The sequence below is a fragment of the Chelonia mydas genome, chromosome 14, assembly GCF_015237465.2.
Source record: "Chelonia mydas isolate rCheMyd1 chromosome 14, rCheMyd1.pri.v2, whole genome shotgun sequence".
NCBI classification, from domain to species: Eukaryota; Metazoa; Chordata; order Testudines; family Cheloniidae; genus Chelonia; species Chelonia mydas.
In genome coordinates this window covers 43,283,086-43,301,167 of record NC_051254.2, presented here as the reverse complement: position 1 = coordinate 43,301,167, position 18,082 = coordinate 43,283,086, and the positions used below count along the sequence as shown (strand labels likewise).

Sequence of the window (18,082 nt, the reverse complement as noted above, 5' to 3'; positions counted from 1 at the left end):
CATCCCTCCATCCCCGTACGCAGCTACATCCCCATCTATCGCCAAACCCTCCCTCTGTCCATCCATCCATCCCTCCATCCCCGTACGCAGCTACATACCCATCTATCAACAAACCCTCCCTCTGTCCATCCATCCATCCCTCCATCCCCGTACGCAGCTACATCCCCATCTATCGCCAAACCCCCCCCTCTGTCCATCCATCCATCCCTCCATCCACGTACGCAGCTACATACCCATCTATCACCAAACCCTCCCTCTGTCCATCCATCCATCCCTCCATCCCCGTACACAGCTACATACCCATCTATCACCAAACCCTCCCTCTGTCCATCCATCCCTCCATCCCCGTACGCAGCTACATCCCCATCTATCGCCAAACCCTCCCTCTGTCCATCCATCCATCCCTCCATCCCCGTACGCAGCTACATACCCATCTATCACCAAACCCTCCCTCTGTCCATCCATCCATCCCCGTACGCAGCTACATCCCCATCTATCACCAAACCCTCCATCTGTCCATCTATCCCTCCCTCCATCCCCGTACGCAGCTACATCCCCATCTATCGCCAAACCCTCCCTCTGTCCATCCATCCATCCCTCCATCCCCGTACGCAGCTACATACCCATCTATCAACAAACCCTCCCTCTGTCCATCCATCCATCCCTCCATCCCCGTACGCAGCTACATATCCATCTGTCACCAAACCCTCCATCTGTCCATCCATCCATCCCTCCATCCCCATACACAGCTACATACCCATCTATCACCAAACCCTCCCTCTGTCCATCCATCCATCCCTCCATCCCCGTACGCAGCTACATCCCCATCTATCACCAAACCCTCCATCTGTCCATCCATCCATCCCTCCATCCCCGTACGCAGCTACATCCCATCTATCGCCAAACCCTCCCTCTGTCCATCCATCCATCCCTCCATCCCCGTACGCAGCTACATCCCCATCTATCACCAAACCCTCCCTCTGTCCATCCATCCATCCCTCCATCCCCGTACACAGCTACATACCCACCTATCACCAAACCCTCCCTCTGTCCATCCATCCATCCCTCCATCCCCGTACGCAGCTACATACCCATCTATCACCAAACCCTCCATCTGTCCATCCATCCATCCCTCCATCCCCGTACGCAGCTACATACCCATCTATCACCAAACCCTCCATCTGTCCATCCATCCATCCCTCCATCCCCGTACGCAGCTACATATCCATCTGTCACCAAACCCTCCATCTGTCCATCCATCAATCCCTCCATCCCCGTACGCAGCTACATACCCATCTATCACCAAACCCTCCCTCTGTCCATCCATCCATCCCTCCATCCCCGTACACAGCTACATACCCATCTATCACCAAACCTCCCTCTATCCATCCATCCATCCCTCCATCCCCGTACGCAGCTACATACCCACCTATCACCAAACCCTCCATCTGTCCATCCATCCATCCCTCCATCCCCGTACGCAGCTACATCCCCATCTATCACCAAACCCCCCCTCTGTCCATCCATCCATCCCTCCATCCCCGTACGCAACTACATACCCATCTATCACCAAACCCTCCCTCTGTCCATCCATCCATCCCTCCATCCCCGTACGCAGCTACATACCCATCTATCATCAAACCCTCCATCTGTCCATCCATCCATCCCTCCATCCCCGTACACAGCTACTTACCCATCTATCACCAAACCCTCCCTCTGTCCAAGTATCTCTGCATCCATCCCCATATGCAAGAGAGCTATTATGGCTGCCAAGATCACCAGGCAGAAGGGTTACACGTACGTACAAATACACCTCTACGTGTGCATTTCCCAAAACAGCTGTCCATCCCCGTACGCCTCCACCCACCCTTCCCCCCTTTCCTCCATCTCTTCTCATACACCTCTGCCCACCTGCCTGTCTGCCCATCCATCCACATCTGCATCCATTCCTCTATCTATCTGACTGTCCCCTCCATCCATCCATCCCAATACACAGCTCTCTGTCCATTCATCCATCCCTCCACAACTCCTCCATCCATCCATCTTCCTCTCTCTAGCTGTTGAATGGGCGGCAATCTGTCTGGGGAGGCTGGAGGATTGGAAACAACTTCCTGCGAATGTCCCGGCCCTGTGGTCGGCGTTACCACCACCCTGCAAAGCAAAGGGGGAGGGTGGGGAAGGGGGCAGCAGCCCCGGGTCCAGCCGCTGACCTGTGACAGCGTCGGTGGAGACGGGGCCGAGGCGCTTGCGGCCGGAGATGCCGTAGAGGTTGAACTTGTATCGGCGGGAAGGGGCCAGGTTGGTGACGGTGACCGTGCGGGATCCCCCGTCCACGGGCAGTGCCTGGGGTTTGCCCTCCGCGTCCTTGTACTGGAGGAGGAAGGAGTCGAAGTCCCCGGCCTGGACAGTCCAGGAGAGCAGGGCGGAGTCGTGGGTGACGTCGGAGGCTGAGAGCTCCCCCAGGCTGGGCTGGGGGGCGGGTTCCTCCTCCCGCGGCGCTGTGGCGGGAACAGAGAGAGGGAGGTGAAGGTCACATCCAGGATTGGGGGCAGCTTTCCGGGTTCATGTGGGGTCGGGTTATTCTGAGCCAGAGGGGATCTGCAGAGATGATTAGTGGGGGAGGGGGCAGGGAGCCCCAGTGACCGGCCCCAGGACACAGCTGGATCCTGACGCTGGGAAGGAGAGCTGGGGACAGACAGACGGACGGGGCATGTCTGCAAAGAGGATCCCACATTCCCGGGTTCCCCAGGGTCATCCCGCCCCACGGAGGGTGTGATGTTATGAGTGCAATATCATATCTCACTGACGGGTGACAGGGCCGGAAAGAGTTATTAACTCACAGACTGATGTGACCCAGGGCTGAACTGTAAAGACTGGTTAGGAAGATCTGGAAATGAAGAGAGGTTTGCAATGCAGCCGGCATCGTTAGAGAGAGAAGGGGAGCTGCGTGCTCAGGTCTTGTGGTGTCAGCAAACAAGCCTTGTCTATGGCTGTGGCTTTGATCCAAAGATCAAAAAGGAGTATTCGTATTTAGGAAGACACTGGAGGGAACTAGTAATATTGTCTATATGTCTCTGGGAAGGTTGTGATAACCGGTGTCTGAACTGTTTCATGGATAAATTACCCTGGGCTAATTGCCAGGATGTTTGGGAAGAGGAAATTTAAGCCAACTGTTTTCTCAGGCCAAAAGGCTGCAGGAAATGTATAAAGACCCTGGGACCCGATCCTCCTTCATCGCAGATCTGCTTTGGGGTTCAAGAAGGGGAAACCCAGATCCATAAAGATTGAGATCCCCAGTCGCTGACTGGAGTCACCCTGAACATGGACATTTAGAAATAGGCCACAGGTTATAGTCCAAAGAACTTGGCCACTAGAAACTCATCTCTGCTGTGAATCTGGACCTCAAGAACTGAACTCAAGTCTGTCTGGATATTGATCTTTCAACCAACGCTCTTTTCTTTTTTAATACATTTTAGTTTAGCTAATAAGAATTGGCGAGAAACAGGTATTCTGGGTAAGATCAAAGTTATCATTTGACTTGGGTGTGTGGCTGATCCTTTGGGATTGGAAGGACCTTTTCCTTGATACGGTGAGAAGATTTTCAGAATTTATCATCCTATGTTTGACGTGTGTCTGGACGGCGGGCGGAGGCCGGGCACTGTAAGGGCACTGCGTTGTGGACTCCTGGGTCCCCATGGGAGGTCGGACAGAGGCTGCTTTGGCCTGGCTGGGTAAATCTCGGCAGTGGAATATCCCCCAGCGTTTGGGGTTCGCCTGCCCCAGTCTGTTTGCAGTTCACCCTGATTGCGTGACCTCAGCTGGCTCCCACGGGAACCTTCGCTACAGAGGGGTCGTCCCGGCACAAATCATTGTGAGAGCTGAGCTGGGGGGGGAGAGGGGGAAGGAAGAACAAACGAGAGAGAGAGCGAAGGGGGTGAACCAAAGCCACGAACATCAGTGGAAAGATCCCCATTGACACCCATCCAGCCCCACGGAGGGAGCTCAGCACCCATCGGCAGCCAGCTCCTCCCGGTCCCCCCCAGCGCCTCCCACCCGCTGTGATCAGCTGTTCCGCAGAGGGGGAGGGGCGGGGACGGGGCGGGCTCAGGGGAGGGGGTGGACCTGGCGGGAAGAGGTGGGACGGGGCAGAACACGGGTGGGAAAAGGCGGGGTGGGGGTCTGGGGGAAGGGTGGACTGGGGGTGGGGCCTGGGGTGGGGCAGGGGTTGAGTACCCGCCAGGGCAAGGAGTAATCCGGCACCTGGGCACTCACCCACATACAGCCAGGCATCCGTCCATCGATCTGTGCGTCCACACAGACAGCGATTCCTCTCCATTTATCCCCCGCGTCTCGCCATCGATGTCATCCACCCCACGCACCCTTCCACCCCGCCACCGATCCGTAAGCAGATCCACGTACCCGTCTACCTGTCCCTCCCCATACACCCCATAGCACACAGCCATCCACCCGTCTACCTGTCCATCCCCATACACCCCATAACACACAGCCATCCACCCGTCTACCTGTCCCTCCCCATACACCCCAAAACACACAGCCATCCACCCGTCTACCTGTCCGTCCCCATACACCCCAAAACACACAGCCATCCACCCGTCTACCTGTCCCTCCCCATACACCCCAAAACACACAGCCATCCACCCGTCTACCTGTCCATCCCCATACACCTCATAACACACAGCCATCCACCCGTCTACCTGTCCCTCCCCATACACCCCATAACACACAGCCATCCACCCGTCTACCTGTCCGTCCCCATACACCCCAAAACACACAGCCATCCACCCGTCTACCTGTCCCTCCCCATACACCCCAAAACACACAGCCATCCACCCGTCTACCTGTCCCTCCCCATACACCCCATAACACACAGCCATCCACCCGTCTACCTGTCCCGCCCCATACACCCCAAAACACACAGCCATCCACCCGTCTACCTGTCCCTCCCCATACACCCCAAAACACACAGCCATCCACCCGCCTACCTGTCCCTCCTCATACACCCCATAACACACAGCCATCCACCCGTCTACCTGTCCGTCCCCATACACCCCAAAACACACAGCCATCCACCCGTCTACCTGTCCCTCCCCATACACCCCAAAACACACAGCCATCCACCCGTCTACCTGTCCCTCCCCATACACCCCAAAACACACAGCCATCCACCCGTCTACCTGTCCCTCCCCATACACCCCAAAACACACAGCCATCCACCCGTCTACCAGTCCCTCCCCATACACCCCAAAACACACAGCCATCCACCCGTCTACCTGTCCCTCCCCATACACCCCAAAACACACAGCCATCCACCCGTCTACCTGTCCCTCCCCATACACCCCAAAACACACAGCCATCCACCCGTCTACCTGTCCCTCCCCATACACCCCATAACACACAGCCATCCACCCGTCTACCTGTCCCGCCCCATACACCCCAAAACACACAGCCATCCACCCGTCTACCTGTCCCTCCCCATACACCCCAAAACACACAGCCATCCACCCGCCTACCTGTCCCTCCCCATACACCCCATAACACACAGCCATCCACCCGTCTACCTGTCCGTCCCCATACACCCCAAAACACACAGCCATCCACCCGTCTACCTGTCCCCTCCCCATACACCCCAAAACACACAGCCATCCACCCGTCTACCTGTCCGTCCCCATACACCCCAAAACACACAGCCATCCACCCGTCTACCTGTCCCTCCCCATACACCCCAAAACACACAGCCATCCACCCGTCTACCTGTCCCTCCCCATACACCCCAAAACACACAGCCATCCACCCGTCTACCTGTCCCTCCCCATACACCCCAAAACACACAGCCATCCACCCGTCTACCAGTCCCTCCCCATACACCCCAAAACACACAGCCATCCACCCGTCTACCTGTCCCTCCCCATACACCCCAAAACACACAGCCATCCACCCGTCTACCTGTCCCTCCCCATACACCCCAAAACACACAGCCATCCACCCGTCTACCTGTCCCTCCCCATACACCCCATAACACACAGCCATCCACCCGTCTACCTGTCCCGCCCCATACACCCCAAAACACACAGCCATCCACCCGTCTACCTGTCCCTCCCCATACACCCCAAAACACACAGCCATCCACCCGCCTACCTGTCCCTCCCCATACACCCCATAACACACAGCCATCCACCCGTCTACCTGTCCGTCCCCATACACCCCAAAACACACAGCCATCCACCCGTCTACCTGTCCCTCCCCATACACCCCAAAACACACAGCCATCCACCCGTCTACCTGTCCCTCCCCATACACCCCAAAACACACAGCCATCCACCCGTCTACCTGTCCCTCCCCATACACCCCAAAACACACAGCCATCCACCCGTCTACCTGTCCCTCCCCATACACCCCAAAACACACAGCCATCCACCCGTCTACCTGTCCCTCCCCATACACCCCATAACACACAGCCATCCACCCGTCTACCAGTCCCTCCCCATACACCCCAAAACACACAGCCATCCACCCGTCTACCTGTCCCTCCCCATACACCCCATAATACACAGCCATCCACCCGTCTACCTGTCCCTCCCCATACACCCCATAACACACAGCCATCCACCCGTCTACCAGTCCCTCCCCATACACCCCATAACACACAGCCATCCACCCGTCTACCTGTCCCTCCCCATACACCCCAAAACACACAGCCATCCACCCGTCTACCTGTCCCTCCCCATACACCTCATAACACACAGCCATCCACCCGTCTACCTGTCCATCCCCATACACCCCATAACACACAGCCATCCACCCGTCTACCTGTCCTTCCCCATACACCCCATAACACACAGCCATCCACCCGTCTACCTGTCCCTCCCCATACACCCCATAACACACAGCCATCCACCTGTCTACCTGTCCCTCCCCATACACCCCATAACACACAGCCATCCACCCGTCTACCTGTCCCTCCCCATACACCCCATAACACACAGCCATCCACCTGTCTACCTGTCCCTCCCCATACACCCCATAACACACAGCCATCCACCTGTCTACCTGTCCCTCCCCATACACCCCATAACACACAGCCATCCACCCGTCTACCAGTCCCTCCCCATACACCCCAAAACACACAGCCATCCACCCGTCTACCTGTCCCTCCCCATACACCCCAAAACACACAGCCATCCACCCGTCTACCTGTCCCTCCCCATACACCCCAAAACACACAGCCATCCACCCGTCTACCTGTCCCTCCCCATACACCCCAAAACACACAGCCATCCACCCGTCTACCTGTCCCTCCCCATACACCTCATAACACACAGCCATCCACCCGTCTACCTGTCCCTCCCCATACACCTCATAACACACAGCCATCCACCCGTCTACCTGTCCGTCCCCATACACCCCATAACACACAGCCATCCACCCATCTATCTGTCCCTCCCCATACACCCCAAAACACACAGCCATCCACCCGTCTACCTGTCCCTCCCCATACACCCCAAAACACACAGCCATCCACCCGTCTACCTGTCCCTCCCCATACACCCCAAAACACACAGCCATCCACCCGTCTACCTGTCCCTCCCCATACACCCCAAAACACACAGCCATCCACCCGTCTACCTGTCCCTCCCCATACACCCCATAACACACAGCCATCCAACCGTCTACCTGTCCCTCCCCATACACCCCAAAACACACAGCCATCCACCCGTCTACCTGTCCCTCCCCATACACCCCATAACACACAGCCATCCACCCGTCTACCTGTCCCTCCCCATACACCCCATAACACACAGCCATCCACCCGTCTACCTGTCCCTCCCCATACACCCCAAAACACACAGCCATCCACCCGTCTACCTGTCCATCCCCATACACCCCAAAACACACAGCCATCCACCCGTCTACCTGTCCCTCCCCATACACCCCATAACACACAGCCATCCACCCGTCTACCTGTCCCTCCCCATACACCCCATAACACACAGCCATCCACCCGTCTACCTGTCCGTCCCCATACACCCCAAAACACACAGCCATCCACCCGTCTACCTGTCCCTCCCCATACACCCCAAAACACACAGCCATCCACCCGTCTACCTGTCCCTCCCCATACACCCCAAAACACACAGCCATCCACCCGCCTACCTGTCCCTCCCCATACACCCCATAACACACAGCCATCCAACCGTCTACCTGTCCCTCCCCATACACCCCAAAACACACAGCCATCCACCCGTCTACCTGTCCCTCCCCATACACCCCAAAACACACAGCCATCCACCCGTCTACCTGTCCCTCCCCATACACCCCATAACACACAGCCATCCAACCGTCTACCTGTCCCTCCCCATACACCCCATAACACACAGCCATCCAACCGTCTACCTGTCCGTCCCCATACACCCCATAACACACAGCCATCCACCCGTCTACCTGTCCCTCCCCATACACCCCAAAACACACAGCCATCCACCCGCCTACCTGTCCCTCCCCATACACCCCAAAACACACAGCCATCCACCCGTCTACCAGTCCCTCCCCATACACCCCATAACACACAGCCATCCACCCGTCTACCTGTCCCTCCCCATACACCCCATAACACACAGCCATCCACCCGTCTACCTGTCCCTCCCCATACACCCCAAAACACACAGCCATCCACCCGTCTACCTGTCCCTCCCCATACACCCCATAACACACAGCCATCCAACCGTCTACCTGTCCCTCCCCATACACCCCATAACACACAGCCATCCACCCGTCTACCTGTCCCTCCCATACACCCCAAAACACACAGCCATCCACCCGTCTACCTGTCCCTCCCCATACACCTCATAACACACAGCCATCCACCCGTCTACCTGTCCCTCCCCATACACCCCATAACACACAGCCATCCACCCGTCTACCTGTCCCTCCCCATACACCCCATAACACACAGCCATCCACCCGTCTACCTGTCCGTCCCCATACACCTCATAACACACAGCCATCCACCCGTCTACCTGTCCGTCCCCATACACCCCATAACACACAGCCATCCACCCGTCTACCTGTCCCTCCCCATACACCCCAAAACACACAGCCATCCACCCGTCTACCTGTCCGTCCCCATACACCCCAAAACACACAGCCATCCACCCGTCTACCTGTCCCTCCCCATACACCCCATAACACACAGCCATCCACCCGTCTACCTGTCTCTCCCCATACACCCCATAACACACAGCCATCCACCCGTCTACCTGTCCGTCCCCATACACCCCAAAACACACAGCCATCCACCCGTCTACCTGTCCCTCCCCATACACCCCAAAACACCAGCCATCCACCCGTCTACCTGTCCCTCCCCATACACCCCAAAACACACAGCCATCCACCCGCCTACCTGTCCCTCCCCATACACCCCATAACACACAGCCATCCAACCGTCTACCTGTCCCTCCCCATACACCCCAAAACACACAGCCATCCACCCGTCTACCTGTCCCTCCCCATACACCCCAAAACACACAGCCATCCACCCGTCTACCTGTCCCTCCCCATACACCCCATAACACACAGCCATCCACCCGTCTACCTGTCCCTCCCCATACACCCCAAAACACACAGCCATCCACCCGTCTACCTGTCCATCCCCATACACCCCATAACACACAGCCATCCACCCGTCTACCTGTCCCTCCCCATACACCCCATAACACACAGCCATCCACCCGTCTACCTGTCCCTCCCCATACACCCCAAAACACACAGCCATCCACCCGTCTACCTGTCCCTCCCCATACACCTCATAACACACAGCCATCCACCCGTCTACCAGTCCCTCCCCATACACCCCATAACACACAGCCATCCACCCGTCTACCAGTCCCTCCCCATACACCCCAAAACACACAGCCATCCACCCGTCTACCTGTCCCTCCCCATACACCCCAAAACACACAGCCATCCACCCGTCTACCTGTCCCTCCCCATACACCTCATAACACACAGCCATCCACCCGTCTACCTGTCCCTCCCCATACACCCCATAACACACAGCCATCCACCCGTCTACCTGTCCCTCCCCATACACCCCATAACACACAGCCATCCACCCGTCTACCTGTCCCTCCCCATACACCTCATAACACACAGCCATCCACCCGTCTACCTGTCCGTCCCCATACACCCCATAACACACAGCCATCCACCCGTCTACCTGTCCGTCCCCATACACCCCAAAACACACAGCCATCCACCCGTCTACCTGTCCCGCCCCATACACCCCAAAACACACAGCCATCCACCCGTCTACCTGTCCCTCCCCATACACCTCATAACACACAGCCATCCACCCGTCTACCTGTCCCTCCCCATACACCCCATAACACACAGCCATCCACCCGTCTACCAGTCCCTCCCCATACACCCCAAAACACACAGCCATCCACCCGTCTAACTGTCCATCCCCAGACACCCCATAACACACAGCCATCCACCCGTCTACCTGTCCCTCCCCATACACCCCAAAACACACAGCCATCCACCCGTCTACCTGTCCCTCCCCATACACCCCATAACACACAGCCATCCAACCGTCTACCTGTCCCTCCCCATACACCCCATAACACACAGCCATCCACCCGTCTACCTGTCCCTCCCCATACACCCCATAACACACAGCCATCCACCCGTCTACCTGTCCCTCCCCATACACCCCATAACACACAGCCATCCACCCGTCTACCTGTCCGTCCCCATACACCCCAAAACACACAGCCATCCACCCATCTACCTGTCCGTCCCCATACACCCCAAAACACACAGCCATCCACCCGTCTACCTGTCCCTCCCCATACACCTCATAACACACAGCCATCCACCCGTCTACCTGTCCCTCCCCATACACCCCATAACACACAGCCATCCACCCGTCTACCTGTCCCTCCCCATACACCCCATAACACACAGCCATCCACCTGTCTACCTGTCCCTCCCCATACACCCCAAAACACACAGCCATCCACCCGTCTACCTGTCCATCCCCATACACCCCATAACACACAGCCATCCACCCGTCTACCTGTCCCTCCCCATACACCCCATAACACACAGCCATCCACCCGTCTACCTGTCCCTCCCCATACACCCCAAAACACACAGCCATCCACCCGTCTACCTGTCCCTCCCCATACACCCCATAACACACAGCCATCCACCCGTCTACCTGTCCCTCCCCATACACCCCAAAACACACAGCCATCCACCCGTCTACCTGTCCCTCCCCATACACCCCAAAACACACAGCCATCCACCCGTCTACCTGTCCCTCCCCATACACCCCATAACACACAGCCATCCACCCGTCTACCTGTCCCTCCCCATACACCCCAAAACACACAGCCATCCAACCGTCTACCTGTCCCTCCCCATACACCTCATAACACACAGCCATCCACCCGTCTACCTGTCCATCCCCATACACCCCATAACACACAGCCATCCACCCGTCTACCTGTCCCTCCCCATACACCCCAAAACACACAGCCATCCACCCGTCTACCTGTCCCTCCCCATACACCCCATAACACACAGCCATCCACCCGTCTACCTGTCCCTCCCCATACACCCCATAACACACAGCCATCCACCCGTCTACCTGTCCCTCCCCATACACCTCATAACACACAGCCATCCACCCGTCTACCAGTCCCTCCCCATACACCTCAAAACACAGCCATCCACCCGTCTACCTGTCCCTCCCCATACACCCCAAAACACACAGCCATCCACCCGTCTACCTGTCCCTCCCCATACACCCCAAAACACACAGCCATCCACCCGTCTACCTGTCCCTCCCCATACACCCCAAAACACACAGCCATCCACCCGCCTACCTGTCCCTCCCCATACACCCCATAACACACAGCCATCCACCCGTCTACCTGTCCCTCCCCATACACCCCAAAACACACAGCCATCCACCCATCTACCTGTCCCTCCCCATACACCCCATAACACGCAGCCATCCACCCGTCTACCTGTCCATCCCCATACACCCCATAACACACAGCCATCCACCCGTCTACCTGTCCATCCCCATACACCCCAAAACACACAGCCATCCACCCGTCTACCTGTCCCTCCCCATACACCCCATAATACACAGCCATCCACCCGTCTACCTGTCCCTCCCCATACACCCCATAACACACAGCCATCCACCCGTCTACCAGTCCCTCCCCATACACCCCATAACACACAGCCATCCACCCGTCTACCAGTCCCTCCCCATACACCCCAAAACACCCAGCCATCCACCCGTCTACCTGTCCCTCCCCATACACCCCAAAACACACAGCCATCCACCCGTCTACCTGTCCATCCCCATACACCCCAAAACACACAGCCATCCACCCGTCTACCTGTCCCTCCCCATACACCCCATAACACACAGCCATCCACCCGTCTACCTGTACCTCCACATACACCCCAAAACACACAGCCATCCACCCGTCTACCAGTCCGTCCCCATACACCCCATAACACACAGCCATCCACCTGTCTACCTGTCCCTCCCCATACACCCCAAAACACACAGCCATCCACCCGTCTACCTGTCCATCCCCATACACCCCATAACACACAGCCATCCACCCGTCTACCTGTCCCTCCCCATACACCCCATAACACACAGCCATCCACCCGTCTACCTGTCCCTCCCCATACACCCCAAAACACACAGCCATCCACCCGTCTACCTGTCCCTCCCCATACACCTCATAACACACAGCCATCCACCCGTCTACCAGTCCCTCCCCATACACCCCATAACACACAGCCATCCACCCGTCTACCTGTCCCTCCCCATACACCCCAAAACACACAGCCATCCACCCGTCTACCTGTCCCTCCCCATACACCTCATAACACACAGCCATCCACCCGTCTACCTGTCCCTCCCCATACACCCCATAACACACAGCCATCCACCCGTCTACCTGTCCCTCCCCATACACCCCATAACACACAGCCATCCACCCATCTACCTGTCCCTCCCCATACACCTCATAACACACAGCCATCCACCCGTCTACCTGTCCGTCCCCATACACCCCATAACACACAGCCATCCACCCGTCTACCTGTCCGTCCCCATACACCCCAAAACACACAGCCATCCACCCGTCTACCTGTCCCGCCCCATACACCCCAAAACACACAGCCATCCACCCGTCTACCTGTCCCTCCCCATACACCTCATAACACACAGCCATCCACCCGTCTACCTGTCCCTCCCCATACACCCCATAACACACAGCCATCCACCCGTCTACCAGTCCCTCCCCATACACCCCAAAACACACAGCCATCCACCCGTCTAACTGTCCATCCCCAGACACCCCATAACACACAGCCATCCACCCGTCTACCTGTCCCTCCCCATACACCCCAAAACACACAGCCATCCACCCGTCTACCTGTCCCTCCCCATACACCCCATAACACACAGCCATCCAACCGTCTACCTGTCCCTCCCCATACACCCCATAATACACAGCCATCCACCCGTCTACCTGTCCCTCCCCATACACCCCATAACACACAGCCATCCACCCGTCTACCTGTCCCTCCCCATACACCCCATAACACACAGCCATCCACCCGTCTACCTGTCCGTCCCCATACACCCCAAAACACACAGCCATCCACCCATCTACCTGTCCGTCCCCATACACCCCAAAACACACAGCCATCCACCCGTCTACCTGTCCCTCCCCATACACCTCATAACACACAGCCATCCACCCGTCTACCTGTCCCTCCCCATACACCCCATAACACACAGCCATCCACCCGTCTACCTGTCCCTCCCCATACACCCCATAACACACAGCCATCCACCCGTCTACCTGTCCCTCCCCATACACCCCAAAACACACAGCCATCCACCCGTCTACCTGTCCATCCCCATACACCCCATAACACACAGCCATCCACCCGTCTACCTGTCCCTCCCCATACACCCCATAACACACAGCCATCCACCCGTCTACCTGTCCCTCCCCATACACCCCAAAACACACAGCCATCCACCCGTCTACCTGTCCCTCCCCATACACCCCATAACACACAGCCATCCACCCGTCTACCTGTCCCTCCCCATACACCCCAAAACACACAGCCATCCACCCGTCTACCTGTCCCTCCCCATACACCCCAAAACACACAGCCATCCACCCGTCTACCTGTCCCTCCCCATACACCCCATAACACACAGCCATCCACCCGTCTACCTGTCCCTCCCCATACACCCCAAAACACACAGCCATCCAACCGTCTACCTGTCCCTCCCCATACACCTCATAACACACAGCCATCCACCCGTCTACCTGTCCATCCCCATACACCCCATAACACACAGCCATCCACCCGTCTACCTGTCCCTCCCCATACACCCCAAAACACACAGCCATCCACCCGTCTACCTGTCCCTCCCCATACACCCCATAACACACAGCCATCCACCCGTCTACCTGTCCCTCCCCATACACCCCATAACACACAGCCATCCACCCGTCTACCTGTCCCTCCCCATACACCTCATAACACACAGCCATCCACCCGTCTACCAGTCCCTCCCCATACACCTCAAAACACAGCCATCCACCCGTCTACCTGTCCCTCCCCATACACCCCAAAACACACAGCCATCCACCCGTCTACCTGTCCCTCCCCATACACCCCAAAACACACAGCCATCCACCCGCCTACCTGTCCCTCCCCATACACCCCATAACACACAGCCATCCACCCGTCTACCTGTCCCTCCCCATACACCCCAAAACACACAGCCATCCACCCGTCTACCTGTCCCTCCCCATACACCCCATAATACACAGCCATCCACCCGTCTACCTGTCCCTCCCCATACACCCCATAACACACAGCCATCCACCCGTCTACCAGTCCCTCCCCATACACCCCATAACACACAGCCATCCACCCGTCTACCAGTCCCTCCCCATACACCCCAAAACACCCAGCCATCCACCCGTCTACCTGTCCCTCCCCATACACCCCAAAACACACAGCCATCCACCCGTCTACCTGTCCATCCCCATACACCCCAAAACACACAGCCATCCACCCGTCTACCTGTCCCTCCCCATACACCCCAAAACACACAGCCATCCACCCGTCTACCTGTCCCTCCCCATACACCTCATAACACACAGCCATCCACCCGTCTACCTGTCCCTCCCCATACACCCCATAACACACAGCCATCCACCCGTCTACCTGTCCCTCCCCATACACCTCAAAACACACAGCCATCCAACCGTCTACCTGTCCCTCCCCATACACCCCAAAACACGCAGCCATCCAACCGTCTACCTGTCCCTCCCCATACACCCCAAAACACACAGCCATCCAACCGTCTACCTGTCCCTCCCCATACACCCCATAACACACAGCCATCCACCCGTCTACCTGTCCATCTTCATACACCCCATAACACACAGCCATCCACCCGTCTACCTGTCCGTCCCCATACACCCCATAGCACACAGCCATCCACCCATGCCAAAATTACCCATTGTTAAGGCTACATTTTAGTCATGGACAGGTCACGGGCATTAAACAAAAATACACGGCTGGTGACCTGTCCATGACTTTTACTATGTACCCCTAACTAAAACTTGGGCGTGGGGCTGCAGGTGTTTTTCTGGGGGTGGTGGTCCGGTGCTGGTGCTGGGTGGGAGCGGGCAGCAGTGTATGGCCCGGGACCCCTGCTGCTGCTGTGGGGGGAGGGTTGGTGGGGCTCACAGGCTCCCAGCTCCGGGTGTCCCTGCAGCTCCTAGGCGGCGGAGGGTCCAGGGGGCTCTGCGCGCTGCTCCCGCCACAAGCGCCGGCTGCGCAGCTCCCATTGGCCGGGAACCGCAACCAGTGGGAGGTGCAGGGGAAGGGCCTGTGAGCGCGGGCAGTGCATGGAGTCCCCAGACCCCTCCGCTGCCTAGGAGCTGCAGAGCCATGCCAGTGGGAGCCGGGGAGCCCCCCATCCCAAGGTAAGTGCCCCCCTGCATCCCTCTGCCCCAGCCCCCTCCCACACATCCAGAGTGCTGCTGCTGGCCGCTGCAGCAGTCACAGAGGTCACGGAAACTCATGGATCCATGATGTCCGTGACCTCCGTGACAGACTCACAGCCTCACGCATTGTCCATCCATCCCCATACACAGCTATCCCTCCCTTCGTCCCAACACCCATTCACCCATCCATCCACCCACCCACCCATCCATCCATCTACCAATCCACCCATCCATCCATCTACCAATCCATCCCCATACACAGCTATCCCTTCCTTCGTCCCAACACACATCCACCCACCCACCCACCCATCCAACCACCCATCCATCCATCCATCTACCAATCCATCCATCCATCCATCCATCTACCAATCCATCCCCATACACAGCTATCCCTTCCTTCGTCCCAACACACATCCACCCACCCACCCACCCACCCAACCACCCATCCATCTACCAATCCACCCACCCATCCATCCATCTACCAATCCATCCCCATACACAGCTATCCCTCCCTTCGTCCCAACACCCATCCACCCATCCATCTACCAATCCATCCATCCATCCATCTACCAATCCATCCCCATACACAGCTATCCCTCCCTTCGTCCCAACACCCATCCACCCATCCATCTACCAATCCATCCATCCACCCACCCATCCATCCATCTACCAATCCATCCCCATACACAGCTATCCCTTCCTTCGTCCCAACACACATCCACCCACCCACCCACCCACCCACCCACCCATCCATCCATCCATCCATCTACCAATCCATCCATCCATCCATCCATCTACCAATCCATCCCCAGACACAGCTATCCCTTCCTTCGTCCCCAACACACATCCACCCACCCACCCACCCAACCACCCATCCATCCATCTACCAATCCATCCATCCATCTACCAATCCATCCCCATACACAGCTATCCCTCCCTTCATCCCAACACACGTCCACCCACCCCCATACACAGCTATCCCTCCCTTCGTCCCAACACACATCCATCCATCCATCCATCCATCCATCCCCATACACAGCTATCCCTCCCTTCGTCCCAACACACATCCATCCATCCATCCATCCATCCCCATACACAGCTATCCCTCCCTTCGTCTCAACACACATCCACCCACCCACCCACCCACTCATCCATCCATCCATCTACCAATCCATCCATCCACCCATCTACCAATCCATCCCCATACACAGCTATCCCTCGATCTTTCCCACACACATCCACCCACCCATCCATCCATCTACCAATCCACCCATCCGTCCACACCCTCTATCCATCCACCCACCCACCAACACCCCTCTGTCCAGCCATGTGAACACATAACCTTCTTTCTCTCTCCATCTGTTGAATGGCCATAGACAGGTCATGGAAGCTGGAGACTGGGAAGCATCATCCCAGGAAGGTCCTAGCCTAGTGGCCAGCAGCCCTGCCACACTGCAAAACAAAGGGGGGTGGGTGGGGAAGGGGCCAGTGCCCGGGAGCAGCTGCTGACCTGTGACGGCGTCGGTGGAGATGGGGCCGAGGCGCTTGCGGCCGGAGATGCCGTAGAGGTTGAACTTGTATCGGCGGGAGGGGGCCAGGTTGGAGACGGTGACCATGCGGGATTCCCCGTCCACGGGCAGCGCCTGGGGGTTGCCCGCCGCGTCCTTGTACTGGAGGAGGAAGGAGTCGAAGGTCCCGGCTTGGACGGTCCAGGAGAGCAGGGCGGAGTCGTGGGTGACGTTGGAGGCCGAGAGCTCCCCCAGGCTGGGCTGGGGGGCGGGTTCCTCCTCTTGCGGCGCTGCGGCTGGAACAGAGAGAGGGGGGTGAAGGGCATGGCCAGCAGGAGCACTTGCCGGGTCCTTGGGGGAGCGGGTTATTGCCAGCCAGAGGGGATCAGCAGAGAGAATTAGCAGGGGAGGGGGCAGGGAGCCCCAGGGACCGGCCCCAGGACACAGCTGGATCCTGCTGCTGGGAAG

The 18,082-nt window shown here is 57.6% G+C and overlaps 1 protein-coding gene across 1 annotated transcript in view; it reads right to left on the bottom strand.

Annotated features, from left to right (window-relative positions):
• LOC102946450 (tenascin-X) overlaps positions 1 to 18,082 on the bottom strand; it is an 82,626-nt gene that overhangs the window by 47,570 nt on the left and 16,974 nt on the right. The window contains 1 exon segment of the mRNA XM_043527624.1: positions 2,211 to 2,498. Coding sequence (XP_043383559.1) covers positions 2,211 to 2,498 — 288 coding nt within the window.